The sequence below is a fragment of the Trypanosoma grayi genome (assembly GCF_000691245.1).
Source record: "Trypanosoma grayi strain ANR4 Tgr_313_V1, whole genome shotgun sequence".
NCBI lineage: Eukaryota > Euglenozoa > Kinetoplastea > Trypanosomatida > Trypanosomatidae > Trypanosoma > Trypanosoma grayi.
In genome coordinates this window covers 106-18,432 of record NW_008825932.1, presented here as the reverse complement: position 1 = coordinate 18,432, position 18,327 = coordinate 106, and the positions used below count along the sequence as shown (strand labels likewise).

Here is an 18,327-nt window from a genome sequence, read left to right as displayed (position 1 = left end):
TTGTCTAATTACTGTTGGGTATAACTGGGTTTCGGCCCTGTATATTTGGTGACGAACACTCACGTAATCACGAATTGAATATAGTTTTTAGGTAGTAATGTTCCCAAACATAACTTAGAAGTTCAGTGATATTTTTATGGTCAGTATATATATATATGGATTTCTTTAAGGAGGTGGCGCTCAGTGCCCGCTGCCTTTTCACACTGGGTGATTTTTGGAATCATTGAACTATGTGCCATGTATATCCGGTGTATTGGTAGCGTCTTAAACAATTAGAATCAGCTGCAGGGAGAAGACGTCACTGATCCACATGCTGAGTGTCATGCTAATATTTTCCCCCTATCACCGTTGTTGTTTCTTGAGCAGCTGCGCTCATTAAACACGAGTTCTGTCGTGATACGAGGATAATTGTTTTTTTCTTACTGAATTGTGTCTTCCTCAACAGAGCCTATTTCTTCCTGTTTCTTTTGTGTCTCAGATATTATTATCAAAACACATTTCATTGGTCCTGTCGAAAAATGGCTTTTGAGTCTGAAAAAGCAGCCGAACCCATTCAGGTTCGTGTTGGCGTCAAACGTCGCAATTTCGCGTACGTCGACTTCACTAAGCACCGTCTTCATGAAGGAGAGCCAGAAATAGTTATTTCTGGATTGGGACGTGCCATTTCGGACGCTGTTGCTGTTGCAGAAATACTGAAGAATCAAGGCCTTGTTCTTGTTAAGAGGATCACTACTTCGCGTGGGAACATTAAGTCTTCTTTTACGTCATTGATTGACAAAGTTGAGATATTGGTTGGTAAGTCAAAGGATTTCGATACCATATACGAAGAACAGCAGAAAAAGAAGAACGAAGCTGCTGAAAAGAAGGAGTAACATTTGCAAAAGACTGGGCAAACATAAGGGAATGCTGGGCACGAGGGAAAGTCGAAGTAAGAAAAAATGCATGTGGTGAAACAAAAGCGCGATCTGAACGGGTGATACGCCTATGGAATGGAATACAAATTTGACCAACTCGAGAGCTGTATGATAAGTGGACTATTTTTTTGGGGGCTGTTTGGATAATCACTTATCAACCTACTTTTTTTCAACCCATTGACTTAAAAAAAAAGAATCAAGAAAAGAAACAAGTTTAAAGTTATCCATCATGTCTGCTGAAAACACTGAGCGTCCCAAGAACGCCGTTCGTGTGGGCTTCCACGGCTCTAAGTTCCTCTATGTCGACATTACCAAGCATTTGCTGCATGATGGCGAGAAAGAGGTGAGTATTTCAGCTCTTGGAAAGGCTATTAACGAAGCAGTGTCTGTTGTGGAGATGCTCAAGGACCAGCAGATGGTTGTGGTAAAAAAGATTAACACATCCCGTGGCGGAGGTGAGGGCACGAGGAACACCACTGTTGACAAGATTGAGATCGTCGTCACAAAAGCGCCCGGGTTTAACGAGAAGTATGAGGAGCAACAGAAGATTCGTGAGGCGAAGAAACTTGAGAAGGAAGGGACCGAAAAGGAAAAGGCTGCTAAATGATGCGTTTACAAGGGATTAGCTTACTGCTAGTCTATGAGACATTCTTTTTTGTTGACTAGAAGACGAAGGAATTGAAGAGCAACGCAGGAGAAAGAGAGAGAGGGGGACTCAAGATTAAGGGAAAGGCAGCATTAGGAACTTCTACAGGATATGAAAACGTGGTAATAGAAGCCCTTATATGCTTGAGGCAAGCTGTTGTAGACTGGCTCGTGCAACTTAGCACTTTTTTTTCTTTCTTTTTTTTTTCTTTCTTTATCTCATTCCAGAGTGCCAAAATAGAAAAAAAAGGACTACGATGGAGAACTATTCTGTAGTTGAACTAGTGGGTGAGGGGTCGTTTGGCAAGGTTTACAAAGCAAGGCGGAAGGGTACGGGCCATGTTGTAGCGATGAAGTTTATCTTGAAGAAAGGGAAAAATGATAAGGAGCTTCTCAACCTTCGCAGTGAAATTGAGATCATGACAAAGCTGAACCATGATAACATCATTACTCTGTTTGAGGCATTTGAAACACAACAAGAATTTGTTGTGGTGATGGAATACGCCCAAGGCGAACTGTTTGAAATACTAGAGGATGACAAAAAGCTACCAGAAGACGTTGTCCAGCGTATAGCGAAACAGCTGGTGCAGGCACTTCATTACTTGCATTCGAATCGTATCATGCACCGTGACATGAAGCCTCAGAATATTCTTATAGGGCAAAATGGCTCCGTGAAGCTGGCAGATTTTGGTTTTGCCAGATCTATGAGCTATAACACAATGGTGCTCACCAGTATTAAAGGTACACCTCTTTACATGGCACCAGAATTAGTACAAGAGCAACCGTATAATCACTGTGCTGACTTATGGTCTCTTGGCTGCATTCTGTACGAGCTGTTCTATGGCAAACCACCATTCTACACAAATCACCTCTACAAACTGATCAATCAAATCGTCAACGATCCTGTTAAGTTTGAGGAGCCTATATCGCCGGACTTTAAATCCTTGTTGAAAGGCCTTTTGACGAAATCTTTTTCAGCGAGATTAAATTGGCCTCATTTGCTGAATCATCCATTTGTTGCTATCGCGGAAGAGGATAGAAAATGGCAGACACCAATTAAACAGCATGACGTGGTGATGAAGGAACGCATGGAGCGATTAGAGTGTTTTCGGCCCCACGCTCAACCAAACCGCGTTCAAAACTCTACTACGGGGCATACAACTCATTCTCCTAAACTCTTACATGAAAGTCCGTTGAACTCTAAAGAGAGTGAGTTGTTTAGTCCTTCTTCGATCGAACAAGTTTCTTCCTCAACAAATACTAATGAAGTGATCGAATACTTCAGAGGTGTAGTGGCTTCCGCTGAAAAGTTAACGTCATCCCCGGCAGAGAGTGCTGCTTTATTAGAACGGATCCCGCATTTAGGCATTATACGTTTTGCACTGAAACGTCTCAATGATAAACAGCCTGTAGAAATAGTTCCTCACGCCGTGAGGCTCATTCGAACGCTGGTTTTTCCAGAAAAGGGAACTGTTTTCCCATTCCCTTCGCAACATCCACAACAAGAGACATTGAATGCTTTACAACAACGTAGTGAATTGCCACCAGTTGACCTCCTTATACGCCAACAAGTTGCGATGGAGCTTATTGAGAAACCTCAGGAGGCACTGAACTTTATAGTTCGGGAGGTGATGGAAAATAGAAATGATCTTCGTGAAGAGTGCGTGAAGATCATCTATCAATGTGTTCGATGGGGAACTGGATTTGGACCTGTGCTAACGCAGCTGAAGACGTTTTCCGCTTTTTGGGCATCTTTGATTGATTCTGTAACGGAGAAAACAGTAGCGGAGGGAAGCCGTTTTCAGTCGTACGCCGCTATTGCGTTTCATACAGTTTCTGCGTTGGTTCCACACATAAAATTGTCTTCTCCAGATCAGATAAACGCACATAAAGTCTCTGCTTTCGTCTCTACAGGGTTATCGGCTGTATGCTACTACGATTCGTCCAATGGTGCTGGAAACGTTACTGCTCTTAACTCTGCCGCCGCTGCCGCTCTTTTGGTTGCTTTTGTTCATCGTGAAATGAAAGACACTATTGTTTTTGAACCGGATGCCGTTTTAATGGATGGCCTTTGCGCAGTCGTGGAGGGAGTGAGGGGAGTCGCAGACCGGATGGTGGTGCCGCGTGCTCTTGGGACAAGCTACGGTTATGCGGACTATGGGCTATTAGACGGTGTTGCGCACATGCTCTCAGTTGTGTTTTCAGATCCCAAGTCTATTGTCTATCGGCAGTCTACAAATTCGGCAACGCGATCATTTCTTGATAGCGATCCGAAAGGTTTACTTCGCATGGCTATTGGATTGCTTCGTGATAGCGATCCCAAGGTGGAGTTGTCACCAAGTGGTGTCTTGGCAGCAATTCGTTGTGTTCAACAGGCTCTTCAGTATCAACAAGAGAAGGCTCAATCGATGAGCTTTCTTATGGATTGTGTAGAACCGTCCAATGGGGACAATAGTGGCCCAATTTCCGTGATTGCTGTTGTTTGTCGTCAATTACGAACGAACTATCTTAAGCAGCTTCGATTATGGCCGGAGTGTAGAGGGGGAGGAACTATGGGCGTAAATGCCCATCTGACAATAGTTATCCAGATTTTATTGGCAACGTTTCAACCAGCAAAGCATGGCTCTGGCGCCGATGATGCGACCATAAATGCCATACAGCAAATACTTTATAAAGAAGGTCTTATGGAAATGCTTATTTCTGCTCTTGACTACACAAAGGTGGCATTTTGGGGACCACCGTTTACAGTCATCACCAAGTTAGCGATGGGATCTCCGCTTTTCGCTAAAGCGTTTGTGGACGGAGGTGGATTGCATCCCGAACGAATGAAAAAGGTCCTAGATTCGAAGAAAGCAAGTACCGGTCTCGTTTCCGATGGACTAAATTTGCTTTCCCAGTTAGCTCGTCTGTCCAATGATTTTTATCCTCCTATTCATAGTGCGAATATGTACGATATCTTCCTAGAGCTCCTTCGGCACAGGGACAGTGGTATTCGGGGAAAGATGTGCAACCTCCTTGGGAATTTGTGCAAACACTCACCATATTTCTATGAACCGTTGGCAAAACATGGAATAATTGAGGGACTTGTCGAGAGGTGTAGCGATGAAGATTCCACAACGCAAAAATTTGCTGCTTTTGCAGCTGGAAACGCTGCCTTCCACAGCGACATTCTATATGAATTGCTCAGGCCATCGATTCCAGTCATAGTGAAACTTTTGTATAGTGGTGATGAGAAGACGAGGCAAAATGCTGCGGGCGCAGTAAGCAACTTTGTGCGCAACGGAGGCTCGCTTACCTCTGCGCTGATGAAGGACAACGCTGTTGAGGCCCTCCTACGGATACTCAAAAAGGATAAGGTAGGACTGAGGAAAATTGCCCTCATCACTATTGGTTCGTTTTGTGCGTATGAGGAATGTAAGGCTAGGTTTCTAGCATTGGGACTGGAGGATGCTATGAAACAGCTTGAACAGAGTGGTGCTTTTGAAGCCGAACCCTCGATTGCGAAGTACGTTGCAAGGATTAAACAACGAATTGGCGCTCCGTGACAAACTGTCGAATGTGTAGACTTGGTAACATACGTACACATACATGAGTTTATGCTGGCAGCAGAAGGGATGTGAAACCAAGAAACAAATGAAACGTGCGCCAAAAAAACAAAAACAAATATGAGGGATCGTATCGGCTCCTCTATGCTGGAGCAAAAATCCTGGATGAAATGAAGAAGCTATTCTTGCTGTCTTTCCTATTTTCTGTAGGGCGTGAAGACCAAAAGGGGAAAAAGGCTGTAGGCAGCGTGAAGGACGAAGAAAGCGGGGAAATTAAAGCAATAGAAAAAAAAGACAAGGAACAGGGCGGCAACCGCAGACCTACAGAAGCACACAAAAACGTGTAAGAAAGAGCTTGAAAAAGAAAAAAGAAGATGTCCATTCAAGCCAATGTAGAAGATTTGGATATGTTCGGAAGAACCAAGGCATATCTGATGAGTGCCAACAAGGACGGTGTCAGTGTCTACGACCAACTCACACGGCTAATGGAGCAGCTACTTAATGAGAACCCAGACGACATTGCCAACGATCCGTCGAGGTTTAACGAGGTGTTTACACTTCTGCAGCAGCACAGTTTCGTCAACGGTCAGAGCACCCCAGCCTGTAATGAGCCCTGCTCGGTGCCCCCATCGGAACTTGCGCGTCTGGCGGAGAATGAACGTTTGTTTGAGCGTCCACCCCCTGAAACTCTGACAACAATAGAGCAGCCGGACCCCTACACGACTGTGACGACGACGCGTGTGAAGCCTCACACAGCTCCGCCCTACGAATCTGTTGCGCAGCAGAACCTTTACTGGGCTTGGGCAGGATGTGGCATGACTGAAGAGGAGGCGTTTCTGCTCGACAGATCCATCACGATGTTGGCTATGGCGAAAAAATTGGAGGAGGTTCGCTTTGTCGGAAAAATCCTTGGCACACGAAGCAACTACTACGTAGTTTCAACTCGCCGCTACGTGCAGGAAGGTGAGAAGGTGTACAAGGAGATCAATACCATGCCTCGTCCAGCGCGGCGCAAGTTGGAGGTGCCTGTGCAGCCTGAACCAGGCTTTGTTGGCGTGAACCGCCTCTCGTTTTGGGTCACCTCTCACCCAGCAGCAGAGTGGACTCTTCTTCCCGACGTCACACCGCAGCAGATTTGCGCAGGGCGACACGTCAAGCGGTTGTTTAGCGGTGACCTGAATGCGGCCGTCGTGTCTAGCCCTCCGTTTGAGTGGAACGAGGCCGTCTACCTTCGTGTGCAGCTGAGTCGCATTGTCAGTGGTACTTACGTCTGCCCGCAGGGTGCCCTTGAGGAACCAGAGGAAGACGCCGAAGAGGATGATGAGGATGATGGGGAGGACGACGACCCACGAAAGCCCAAGGAGGCGAAGTACCGCCCCCTCACGCAGGCGGTGAAGGGGTTTGCGTCCGAAGAGGAAGCCGATGTGACACAGTGGTCAAAGCTCGACCAGTGGGTGCACGCAGAGGGCTACATCTACGAGAATGGCCGGCAGACGAAGGTACCGGAGAAGCTGGAGGATGAGGAGGAGGAAGAAGAAGAGCCATCAACACCTCAGCCAATGGACGAGGAGGAAGAAGAGGAGCAGGAGGACGAGCCGGAGGAAGAGGAAGAGAAGGAGCTTTTCGCCCCAATTCGTGCGGACTTCCTCCACGCTGTGATTGACGTGCCCGAGGCGCCGAAGATCGATGAGGAGGATGAGGAAGATGAGGAGGACGAGGCGCCTGAAGAGGCTGCGGAAACTGCGGAGGACGGCGAGAATGACAACGACATGCCACCAAAGCCCCTCACCGACGATGACGTACCCGACGATGACGTCACGAAGGTCAAGGTCGCGGCGTGGACGGTGCGTGTGCTCAACAGCAACAGCAAGAAGCACCGAGTGGTGGTGGTGCGCTCTCTGCGGTGGCCGGGCGCCATCGCGTTTGCCGCAGAAGGCGGCAAGCGGTGGGGTTGCGTCTACTTCGGAAACGGGCTCAAAAAGACGGACTTCAGCTTCACCCCCACCCTTGCCCCGCCGGTGCTGGGGGAGTGCGCCGACGTTACGGAGGTGCAGGACCCGACCCCAGCGACGGAGAAATTGGTGCGTCGCGGCGAGGATCCACCAGAACCCGACTCCGAGGACGAAGCAGAGGACGAGGAGGCAGACGAGGAAGGCGAGGATATGTAAAAAAAAAAAAATGATAGAAAGGCGGAGGAGCAGACCTGACGTACGCGCCTCCGGGGTGTACGGTTCTTTGTTGTGGGAGAGGGAGAGAGAGAAAGAAGAAGGAATGTGGATAATGCCGGAAAGAACGTAAATAGGAAGTGGGAGGCGCAGTGTCCCTGCTTCTTTCCGCATCCCTGCTCTTCACGCTTCGTTAGTCTATGTAAACGCGAAGGCCTCCCACATGCTGTTTCTTTGCCATAGTTTTCTTTGCTGGGTCTTCTGTTGCCAGCCATGTACGTCATTCTTGATATATATATATATATATAGAAGGAAACGAAAGAATGAGAGGAAGCGCGCAGAAGGGTGTACTTGCCTGTTTAGCAGTATATATTCCATCCTGTATGTGTAGATGCATGTGTACGTGTTTTATATCTGTGAACTTCTTGCTTATAACTCTCTTTCCGCCGTTTTTTTCTTCTTCTGTCCTTCGTGTTTTACTTATTTGCCTTTTCTGTTTTGTTTCACTGCTTGTGACAACACAAACAAACAGCAGCACCACCGCATCCGCTGCGGCTGTTACTACCGCTGCTCCGTAAACACTTCGTGGGAAAGGGGGAACAACAAAGAACAAGAGCAAATCAAGCGCAAAGAGAGAGAGAGAGAGAGGAAAGAAATGAAACGGTGGTCGCGCGCGTTGGTATTACCAAACTTCTGCTGCTGCTGCGGCTTTGCACTCCGTTTAACGTATCGCGCCGGTACCAATGTTGCCGGCACTTTTTACTCAGAATCGGACGTGGCAGGTGGGGCGTCGATGAACAACGACATGCGGTTAGGGCTTGTGATTAGGCCACAAAGCACACTCGTTGACTTATGGGATCAGGCTGTGAAGGCGTGGCCATCACGGCGCTTTTTAGGAACGAAGATGTGGGTGCGTGGCCAGTTGGGGTATGTGTGGGCGACGTATGAGTCGATCGCTGAGGAAGTGGCGGCGATGCGCACGCTCCTGCACACGATGGGCATTGAAAAGGGGTCACGCATCGTCGTCATCAGCGAGAATCGCTATGAGTGGGTGGTGGTGCATTTCGCCGCGCTGCAGCTGGGCGCCCACTTCGTGGTGCTGCCGACCAACGTCACCCCGATGGAAGCAGAGCTGGTACTGAAGAGCACACAGGCCAAGGTACTGTTTGTCGAGGCGACGTCGTCGTACGCTGCTGTGAAAGGGTGGATAGGTGAGGTGGGGCAGCTGCAGCATGTGTTCTGCTTTGAAGACCAAGTGGGCGAAAGCAGTTACGCAGTCGCAATTAACATTGCCGCAGACGTACCGGAGAAAACTCCCCCGCGGAAAGACATCACCGCGGAGGATACCGCCATGATTATGTTCACAGCGGGTACAACCGGACCACCAAAGGGTGTGATGCTTTCGCACCGAAATTTGGTGGCGAATGTCAGCTCTGTCTACGCCCACCTCGGCGAGGCGCTCACACATACCGATTTGTTCATGTCGCTCTGCTCCTGGTGCGTCGCTGGTGCCCTCACTGCAGAGCTGTATCAGGCAATTTGCAAGGGGGCTTGTGTCTGCATCCCGCCTGAGCAACTGGAGGGATTCCAGGACCTGCCACTGGTACGACCTAGCGTCATTGTCAGTGTGGCACAGCCGTTTCAGAGGGCCTATGCCAATATCGTGGACAATATCATGAATCGCAGCAGCACCGTGAAGGATATGACGCGATTCACACTCGGTCGCATCACAGAAAATCGGCTAATGCTTCAAAAGCCTGGTTTTATCCTGCGTGCTGCCTCTCATATGCTGTTGGGGAAGTTTAAACAGCAATTTGGAAGCGAGCTTCGCATTGTTTTTATCATTGGCAGTCAGCTGACGAGGGATCAGGTGGAACTTCTGGCAGACTTGGACGTTTTCACCGTAAGCACATACGGCTGTCTCGAGGCTGGGGGCCTCATTGCCACTGACATTGACGTGCCGCTGCGTCTTAAGGCACTTCCAGGCGTGGAAGTGCGTGTTGTGAACGAAAAGAATGAGATTATCGCCCCTGGTGACATCGGTGAGGTACTAGTGGAGGCTCCACACGCGATGCAGGGCTACTTCGACGTGAATATCGACCCCGAGGAGGTGAAAAATTCACTAGTGGCTTACGGTAGCAGGACGTTTGTGCGGACCAATGACTACGGCTCGGTGACAGGCGGCTGGATGACGATCAAGGGAAGCAAGGATATCCTCATTACTCTCACCAACGGCGCAGTGGTGGACCCACTGGAGGTGGAGGCGACACTCATCAAAAGTCCCTTCATCAAGCAGATCTTTGTACACGGCAACAACCGTCCCTATCTTACCGCGCTGGTGGTGCCAAACGCGAAAGCCATTGCTTCACACCTGCGAAAAGTGGAGCGGCGCGACGGTGTACCTATCGTGAGCGAGCGTGAGAAGGCGGATTGTATTCGTGCTGAACTTCGGCGCGCGTCACAGGGCTTGCCGTCACGTGCACACGTCCGTCGGTTTGCCTTCATAGAGGAATGCACCCTCGCGAACGGTTTCATCACATGCAAATACGGATTTTCGCGCCGAAGGATTGAAAGCCACTACGTGCATTACTTCAGCGCTTTGTACGACGAGACACCAAAATTCTTCGGGTACGCTGTCGACGACTACGACGATCTCTTCTAAGAGGAATTTGTCGAATGTGTATGTGGTTGGTTGTGTTGTCGTGTCGTGGGGAGGAGAAGAGCAAAAAAAAAAGGCTACAGCAAAGGAAACCCGACTTTGCCATGTTGTTGAACTTGCCTGTGTTGTAGGCATACCTTTGAATTGTTCTTTTAAAAAAAAACCTCCTGCGCACCTAACCTTCCTTTTTTTTTTTTGCTTGTGGTTCCATGTGTACTTCATCTGCTTGCATAAGGAGTTCTGCACGAGGGCTGTATAACAATAGGGTGGCATCTACTACACGAAACGTGCAGACATCATGAGCCTTGAAAGCGATAAGGCATTCTTACATATAGTGGGGCACGCCAACCACCTCAAGGACATTAAAGAGGTGACCCTCATCCTTCAAGGGAGGTTTGTGGAGTTGTTCAGGGCAGACGAGCTACCATCACCCTCATTCCGGCGTGGAGCTGCGTCCTTGGCCTCCAGGGAGGAAGAGAAGGTGCTGGCTGTACGTGCGGTGTGTACACTTCACAGCGTAGGGAGAGAGCGTCATAAGGCGTATTTTGAGAGTGACGAATACCACCCAAGTGCTGCATTTTTCCTGCAAGAAATGTTGGGCGCGCTAGCGGGTGACAAGCAACATTGGTTTCAAACGCTTCAGCTAGAGAGCCTTAGCGCGTGTGTGGCGGTGGTAGAGGCTATTGGGTGGAAGAACACAAGATGCTGCCTTCCCGGCATAATATTGGCGTGTGTAAAATATTTGTTACGAGCCCCCAAAGGTACAGACGCTGTTGCTGTAAGCACTGGGGCGATTGAATTGCTGCGCTTGGCGCTGGTGGTTTCTCTTGGGGTACAAGGTGGTGAGGGTGATTGGCTGCGTGAGACAGTGGGCCATTTGGGGCGCAGCATGGACAAGCTGCTGAACCCCGGAGAGCTGACGCGCGATGGGTTCCCGCTCTCAGTGGTGCAGGCGTTGCAGCTACTCACTACCGACGTGCTGCTCCTCCCTGCTCTCGGTGCGTTTTTGTCATCACCGTTTGTGCAGTTGTTGTTAGTGGCCAACTTCATCCTGAAAAACATAACATTTATTCTTAGTGGTGACGCTGATGTTGATAGTGACGGGATACCGAGTTCATTCTTACAACAAGCGGCGGTGGTCAAAGTTTTGCAGACGCAGCTTGCGCAGTTGCGGGGCGTGCAACTGCTTCACTATGCGTCGGCGCTGCTACGGTGCAATGACACACGTGCTGTGGTACTTGGCAATGAGTCCTACATAAGCCGTGTGTTGTCTCAATGTGTGCAAGTCGCAGGCGCGGTGATGGAACCCGAAGAGCTGTACAGCGTGAAGGCAACGCGCAGCTACGCGTCGCGCGTCGTGGACGCGTGTATTGAGTGCGCCGCCATTGCAGTGGCGCACTGGGACGAGGGACCCCAGATGATGGCGAAGATCATGGACACCGCAGCTGGGGTGCTGGCAGACTGGGACGCCTACATGCTGCACCCGCCCACAATCTACGTCGTCACACGATTTTTTCTGTGGCAGTATACAACTTCCGCGTGGGCCACAGAGAAGGGAACCCCGGTGGAGGAGGTGATGCTATCTGGCGTCTTTGAGCGGCTCTGGAGCGTCGTGGCACAGCCACACCTCTGGAACATCTGCGAAGACGAGAAGCTCTGCTCGCACCAGCAGCTGCAGCACCGCCACACCGTTGCCGCTACGATTCTCCGCTTCCTCGAGCTAACTGCACAGGTGCTACGTGACGGTGTGGCGGGCCACAAGGTGAAACACAAACGAGCAGTGCAGAGGCTCAACGTGCTCGTGCTGTACCTCGTGCTGGAGAAGGCCACGTGCCCGGGCATCGTGCATGATGCTGCCTTGCGTGCCCTGGATGCATTTAGTGCTGCGGGACGCTACAAGGACGTGGTCACCTTTTTTCTTGACCAAGTCAACTTCATCATTGACGAGGCCACACGTGCAGTGACGGAGGACACGCTTCGCTCGTCAGCGTTGCGTGTGCTGATGAGCAGTACCTCTTTTATTCAGAAGAAGCTTATGCCAGGCCTCCGAAACGCAGACTTTGGCACGCTGGCCCCGCTGAAGACGGTGGAAATCGCTCGCAGCTGTGGCTTTGCTAGTACTACGGTGCTTAGTTCTGCTATTGCTGCTGGCGCTGTGCCAAAGGTCGCCGATTTCTTGGTCTCCACCATTAAAATCGCCGGTGACGCATGCCGCCGCGCCGTACTGGAGGAAGAAAAGGCCGATGCCCTAGCCTCTCTCATGCTGCTCGCCCAGTGTTTCATTGTGGGTGCAGCACTTAACCGATCTGTCCCGCAGCTCGGTATTGATGATGAGAGAGATGTCATGACTACCGCCGCGGAGCCCCGCGTTCAGCTCCTCCAGCTCAACGTCCTGGGGATGGTGCACCTGCTGTTGGGGCACTGCGCCCGGCACGATGCGGTGGCGCCTTTCGCGATACGAGCCATGACGAGCGGGCTGACGGTGCTCCTTACCACATCAGCGGCCGCAGAGTGGCAGCGGGAGGAAGAGCACGGAGACGAGGCAATATCGTCTCCACCGTCGAGTCCCCCGTCGTTCGTGTGGGACGACAACGCCGCCGCGGTGCTGCCGCGCAGCCACCTTCGGACGGTGTACCAGACGTACCTTGTCTTCATGGCGATCCTCACGGAGCCGGTCGCCGCCTTTGTCACCACCGGCACGTCACAGCGGCGCTCGGCACAAAGGCGGCGCGCGCTGGAGAGTGTTCGACCCACGCCGGCCGTACCAGATGTCCTTGGCGGCCTGGCGGCGCTCTATGCGCTCACGCCGGAGTTCCTTGCGCCGCGGATGGTGGGGGAGGTCATCCCCGTTGTCGCCGTGTGGCACGAGCGCGGGATGCTGCCACGCATTCCCACCGGGACGGACGAAAAGCTGCGATCCGCTGTCAAGGAGTTCCTGCAGCGTCTCTGCGCAACGAACCCGACGGCGGACGAGGAGTTGCGTGCTGCTGCAAGCAGTATTCTCCAGGACACCTGCGCCATGAACCCGCTGGTGTCCGGGTAGGCCCGCTTTTTTTGTGTGTGTGTAGTGTTTGACCGTTGCCGCAGTGATTGACATGAAAGTTCTTTCTGTCGAGGCAATTCACCTCTGCTCCGTTGTAATTCACGCCTGTTTCTTTCGGTGTATGCGTGTGTGTGTGTGTGGTGGTGGTGGTGGTGGTGGTGGTGGTGCGCATTCTGTATGCACCATTTCCTTTTTCTCCACATGCTGCGTTCCTCCTCTTCTTCCTCTTTTTCTTACCACTGCTGTTATGGCTATGGCTACTGTTACTCCTGTATTCGTTTTTGCCGAAACCTATTCGATGTGGTGCAAGAGGATAGGAGGGAATCAAAACGAACAGAAAATAGAGAGAAATAACGTATTCCTTCATGTCTTCCACGCAACACACTGCGGTGCCGCTCCCGCCGGAGGTATCGATCACTGTTGATCCGCTTCTAGAACTCCTGACTGCGTTCCCGGTGCCGCAGCTGCTGACCACGTCAACGCTGCTACTGCGCGACGGCACGGCGTGCAGCAGGAAAAGCGTGTCGGACGAACGTGTTGAGAAATCCGTTCTGGAGTCCGCTCGCACACTCATGGCATCGAATAGCTACATTGCGCTCTGCCGCGCCGCTGACGACGCTGGCGGAAGCGTTGCTAACAACAGCAGTAGCAGCGGCAGCAGTGGTAGTAACGGTGGCAGTGTGCCCCAACTTTCTCCACTGGCACAGCGTATTCACGAGGAGCTGCTGCAGATGGAGGAGGATCGTCTTCACAGCATCAGCGGTGCGAAGACTGTTTCAACCCCACCTAAACACGAGCGGTGGATGCGCAGCACAGAGTCACGCATGGCTCTGCGCCCGCGTAGTGCCGCGCAGGCCGTCGAGACGGGGTTGCCCATACACGAAGTGAAGAAACCAGGGCCTGTGCTGCAAGTAGTGCTGCAAGACACTGAACTCTCCACTGCACAAAGCAAGATGGAGCCTTACTGCGAAATACCTATGTCGGCCATCATTAAGGAGGGATTGTCAGACACAGACTCGGTCAACAGATTCCTCGGCATGCTTGCTGGCACCGCGCAGCCGTTCAGGGGTATCCAGGCTGATCGTCTCACGGCGTTTGTATCGGCGTTAGCAGAGCCACCAGCCGCTGAGACAGCGGAGCTCCCTGCTGCGGTGATGGAGCGGGCGGTGGCGTGCTGTGCGTGCGTTTCCCACCCGTCCTTTGAACCGTCGATTCTACCGGAGGACATTGTTGATCACCTAATCACCATCCTCGCTGCTGTTGTCCGGCGCGTTTCGAAGCGGCTGGCAGGCCATGGGACTGCGACTGCAGCCGCTGTCACAATCAACAACAACAACGTGAGTAGCAATGCGGATCTGGAGTGTCTCCGGGCCATGCTGAGGTGCTTTGCAATACTGGTGTGCGACACGCGGCTGAGTGTGTGCGCACACGGCGACCTGCTGCGACTGGAGGATCTTTGCTTTCAGTGTCTCTTTGTTGTGGCCAAAGGCTTCGGACGACAGGAGGTGACGGACTATGCTGCGTATGTGATAAGCCACGCGGTGCACCTCTACCGCTGCCTCTGGAACCGGCTGGAGCTGGAACGCGACGCGACGCTGGAGAGATTTTTCCCACGGCTGCCGCACGGCGATCATCTGCTGCTGCGGCTCTACCTGCTCCCGTCGGGGGTGAAGACAATGACGCTTACGGCGGCTGTGGTGGCCGCGGCGCAGTCGACACCTGTCTGCGCCGGTAGTGTAACACGGGGAGCTGCAGAGCGGCTGCAGCAGCAGTGTAGCGTATGGGCGACGCTGTTCCTCCAGCACTTTGCACTTGAAGAGCGTGAGGAAAAGAAGGAGCGTGACATGTGTTGTACCGTCGTGCTTCAATTATGTGAGGATTTGTCTCATATGATTGGATTGCCGGAGTACCCAGCTGCGGACTTACTTCTGCGCTCACTGCTCGTCTCATTTGTGCAGTGTTTCTCTCGCATGTCTTCAATGGAGGGACTTCGACCACTTTTCGTGGATGCTGTTTTCCGCGTCTCGTATGTTCTCTTTGGCGCGGCGCAGCAGAACTTGCAGCGATCAACGCTGCCGGCATCCTGCGTGCTAAATGCAGCCCAACTACAGCAGTGGCGCCAACTCACCTCCACCGACACTGGGGCAGCAACAGAGGGGAGGAGGGAGCAGGAGCAGGAACAGCTGCACACTGAGGAGATCCGACGTGCGGTGTTGTACATGGCCCTTTCTCGCTGCGTGGCGGACCCTGCGCGCGACGCGGCCGCTGCGTCATTCCACACACGCGCCGCACACATCTTCACATGGGCTTTGCAAGACGACTGTCTACATGAGGCCGCGCTCGACCCACTGGTGCGCACGATGCACGCTGCCGACGGCGGCGTGTCGCTCGGCTGGGATGTGCTGCACGCCTGCAGCGCACAGCTCTGCGCGTCGTGTGATAAGTCGTTGCTGAGCCCCATGGCGAAGGAGCGGCTGCCGGCGTGGCTGCTGTCGGTGTTCCAGGCGCGTGAGGAGCAGCAGCACACCGCAGGGCTTGACGTCGCGCGTAAGAAGGCGATTGGCCATGTGGCGAAACTCACCGCGCTGCACCCGCCGCTACTAGAGAGGATTTGGCCCATCGTTCGCCGCTGCGTGCGCGACGACAACGCGCGTGTGCGGGAGGCAATCATTCCACTGCTACTTACACTTCTATCCGAAACGTGCAGGAGCCATGGCCTCACCACTCGCGTTAACGAGACGGCTGCGGATGTCGTCAGTTCACTGCTGCATCTCCTCAGTGACCGCAGTGTGGTCGTCGTTACGCGCGCCATCGCAGCCCTTGACACCCTCCTCACCGATGCGCTTTTCAGGCCGCTGCTGGAGACGACGCCCGCTGGCGAGCACCTGTTGACGTTCACGCAGTCGAAGCTCCTCCCAATTATGAGCCCCGCGAAGGAGAGCCGACATCAGACGGATGTCATGCGGCTATTCCTGCGGCGCTGGGCTGGGCAGGAGCCGACGGACATCGCAGCCCACCACGCCCACACACGCGTGGCGCGGGAGCTAATGCGGCTCACCCTTAGCAGTATGGCGTACCCCTACGAGGTGAACGAGTCGATGCATCTTGTTGTGCTGTTGCGTGGGATGTGCCGTGTGGCTACAGCAGCAACAGCACACGCCACAGCCAAGCGTACATCGCGGCAGGCGGAGGCAGACAGCCAGGAGCTGAGTGGCGTCATGATGGGCGCAGCCAAGGTTCTGTGGGCGGAGCAACAACGCCTCACACCGGCTCCAGAAGCCGCTTCTGCACTGGCCGCCATCCACGCTCTGACGATGGCCTGTAGCGAGTGGGTAGAACCGCTTCTGGAGGTGCTTGCTCAGGCACTCGCGCAGCAGCAACAACCGACGGCCTCTGTGTCGGATAAGGAAGCGACTGGCGTCACGCTGTTACACGTGTGCCGTATTCTACGGACGGTGCTGCTGGCGCCACGTCCACCGCCGCTCTCACTGCACCCACTGGTACGCGCCCTCACGGCGCTGCTGTCGCGCTACGTTGGACCACACCAGCACCACATCCTACTCTCAGCCAGCGGCGTGCTTGTGGCGACCATTACATGTGGTACCGACCGGCTCTCGAAGAACGCGAACAGCAAGTATCTAATGCTGTGCTACTCTCTTATGAACACGTACTATGTGCGCACCTTGGGCCTCGTCGCATCGCTCCGCACGGATCCACAGAGCATCGCCTACACTCTGCGCTTTCTGTTTCTCCTCTCTGAGTTCCTGCGGCTGTATCCGGGGTGGAAGCATGAGCACCCGGGGCTTACTGAGGACGCGGCGGTGGCGGGCGGGGCGGGTGTGCCGAACCAGCTGGCGTGTGGCGATGGCATCTGCGCGAATGTCTACGCGGCGGCCGAGAAGGTGCTGCAGCAGTGCCCTGAGGAGGCGCGGAAGCGGACGGCCGTAATTGTGCTGCGTGTGCTGGCGTCGCTGTGCATGCTGCAGCCAACCGTCTTTTTTCACCGTTGCGAACCGCACCTGCACCGCGCCCTTGACCCCGCCGGTGATGTGTCCATGCAGACGCAAGGCCTCGTCCTCATCCGTGACTTCCTCATGGATGAGGACGCGCGCGTGGACTACGCGGCGGCGATGAACGCCCCCGTGCCGTTGCCATCTACTGTAGCGGCGCCATCTTCTTCACCGTCGAAGCGAAAGCGTCGACGGCATGAGGAGCTGCACGTCGACATCGCCCCGTGTGTGGATGAGCAGAACAGTGGCATGGCGACCTGGGTCATGCAGCAGTTTCACGGGGAGGTGCTGCGGCTGTGCGAGAGCAGCTCCCTGCCGGTGCGGCAGCTCGCACTTGAGGTGATGCAGTTGTGCACGCAGGGCGGGCTGCTGCCGCCGTCTAGATACGCTGGTACCTTGACGGCACTTGCGGCGGATCCGCAAAGCGAGGTGGTGCGGCTGGCTGCCATAGAGTGCGTGGCCGTGCTCAGCGAGCGCTACGCTGACGTTGTTTCGGCCAGCGCTGCTACGGGCATCGTCAAGGCTTTCGATCTGCACGATGCCTGTGGGGTGGACGTGCTGCGCAGCGCTCTGCTCGCTGATGCCGGGCCGCAGGCGGTGGAGTGCGTGCACGCACACCTCTTCGCCGCGTTGCGTAAGCGCCACCGAGACGTTCTCATCTCGTCGTTGCTGCGCTATTTTTACCAGGAGGGGCGCGCGGCGCAGTGGCTGCAGGACCACCAGCACCATCATCATCATCATGACACCGAGTACGGTGACGAAGACAGCCACCATAATAGCAGCATTAGCAACCGCAGCAGTGCTGGAGAGATGGCACGCAATCCTTTCCCATTCCTAGGACACCTGACGATAGTCGTGGCGTACATTCCCTACACACTTGAGAGCGATGTGCTGTACGTGCTAGAGAGCTGCCGTGCAGCCATAGATCTGGTGGGGCAGAGCTGCCTCGACTTTGTGGAGGCGCAGCTGGCACTCCTGCAACCGAAGAAGCGACAGACGCGCAGCAGCACCAGCAGTAACAAAAGAAGAAGTAGTGGTGGCGAGACGGCAGTGCCGGTGTTGGTGGGGAAAGACATTGACAAAGAACTGTGGAAGTGCTTTGGCGCCCTCTGCATCGCCCAGCTACGTGGCTTCTTGCACAGTGAATATGGCCTCCACGGAGCAAGGCTGCGGCGCATCACAATTCGGCGCGGCGCCTCTTCGCACAACACGACGAATGCTGCACGCCGTGAGCCACAGAGTGCCGCCTCCTCGTCATTTCAGCAGAAAATTGCGGCTCTTGTGGAGTCCATGACACCGCTGTGGGGAACATCCGCGGAGACGGTCAGTCGACACCGCGCCCTCGA

General features: G+C 53.5%; 9 protein-coding genes across 9 annotated transcripts; 6 read left to right on the top strand and 3 right to left on the bottom strand.

The window, feature by feature from the left end:
* Nucleotides 1-518: 518 nt before the first annotated feature.
* On the top strand, nucleotides 519-872 carry DQ04_03131080 (hypothetical protein; the record flags this gene model as incomplete). Its single annotated transcript, XM_009312555.1, has 1 exon — nucleotides 519-872. The coding sequence occupies one exon, from the start codon at nucleotides 519-521 to the stop codon at nucleotides 870-872; it is 354 nt and encodes a 117-aa protein (XP_009310830.1).
* A 271-nt stretch (nucleotides 873-1,143) lies between these two features.
* On the top strand, nucleotides 1,144-1,521 carry DQ04_03131070 (hypothetical protein; the record flags this gene model as incomplete). Its single annotated transcript, XM_009312554.1, has 1 exon — nucleotides 1,144-1,521. One exon carries the CDS (start codon nucleotides 1,144-1,146, stop codon nucleotides 1,519-1,521), a length of 378 nt encoding a protein of 125 aa, XP_009310829.1.
* A 295-nt stretch (nucleotides 1,522-1,816) lies between these two features.
* Nucleotides 1,817-5,104, top strand: DQ04_03131060 (protein kinase; the record flags this gene model as incomplete). Its single annotated transcript, XM_009312553.1, has 1 exon — nucleotides 1,817-5,104. The coding sequence occupies one exon, from the start codon at nucleotides 1,817-1,819 to the stop codon at nucleotides 5,102-5,104; it is 3,288 nt and encodes a 1,095-aa protein (XP_009310828.1).
* A 374-nt stretch (nucleotides 5,105-5,478) lies between these two features.
* DQ04_03131050 (putative flagellar radial spoke component) lies at nucleotides 5,479-7,272 on the top strand (the record flags this gene model as incomplete). The annotated part of the gene is made up of 1 exon (XM_009312552.1): nucleotides 5,479-7,272. One exon carries the CDS (start codon nucleotides 5,479-5,481, stop codon nucleotides 7,270-7,272), a length of 1,794 nt encoding a protein of 597 aa, XP_009310827.1.
* A 790-nt stretch (nucleotides 7,273-8,062) lies between these two features.
* Nucleotides 8,063-9,931, top strand: DQ04_03131040 (putative fatty acyl CoA synthetase 2; the record flags this gene model as incomplete). The annotated part of the gene is made up of 1 exon (XM_009312551.1): nucleotides 8,063-9,931. The coding sequence occupies one exon, from the start codon at nucleotides 8,063-8,065 to the stop codon at nucleotides 9,929-9,931; it is 1,869 nt and encodes a 622-aa protein (XP_009310826.1).
* Nucleotides 9,932-10,226: 295 nt separating this feature from the next.
* Nucleotides 10,227-12,971, top strand: DQ04_03131030 (hypothetical protein; the record flags this gene model as incomplete). The annotated part of the gene is made up of 1 exon (XM_009312550.1): nucleotides 10,227-12,971. The coding sequence occupies one exon, from the start codon at nucleotides 10,227-10,229 to the stop codon at nucleotides 12,969-12,971; it is 2,745 nt and encodes a 914-aa protein (XP_009310825.1).
* A 1,238-nt stretch (nucleotides 12,972-14,209) lies between these two features.
* DQ04_03131020 (hypothetical protein) lies at nucleotides 14,210-14,605 on the bottom strand (the record flags this gene model as incomplete). Its single annotated transcript, XM_009312549.1, has 1 exon — nucleotides 14,210-14,605. The coding sequence occupies one exon, from the start codon at nucleotides 14,603-14,605 to the stop codon at nucleotides 14,210-14,212; it is 396 nt and encodes a 131-aa protein (XP_009310824.1).
* A 251-nt stretch (nucleotides 14,606-14,856) lies between these two features.
* DQ04_03131010 (hypothetical protein) lies at nucleotides 14,857-15,783 on the bottom strand (the record flags this gene model as incomplete). Its single annotated transcript, XM_009312548.1, has 1 exon — nucleotides 14,857-15,783. One exon carries the CDS (start codon nucleotides 15,781-15,783, stop codon nucleotides 14,857-14,859), a length of 927 nt encoding a protein of 308 aa, XP_009310823.1.
* A 1,366-nt stretch (nucleotides 15,784-17,149) lies between these two features.
* On the bottom strand, nucleotides 17,150-17,755 carry DQ04_03131000 (hypothetical protein; the record flags this gene model as incomplete). Its single annotated transcript, XM_009312547.1, has 1 exon — nucleotides 17,150-17,755. One exon carries the CDS (start codon nucleotides 17,753-17,755, stop codon nucleotides 17,150-17,152), a length of 606 nt encoding a protein of 201 aa, XP_009310822.1.
* Nucleotides 17,756-18,327: the final 572 nt, after the last annotated feature.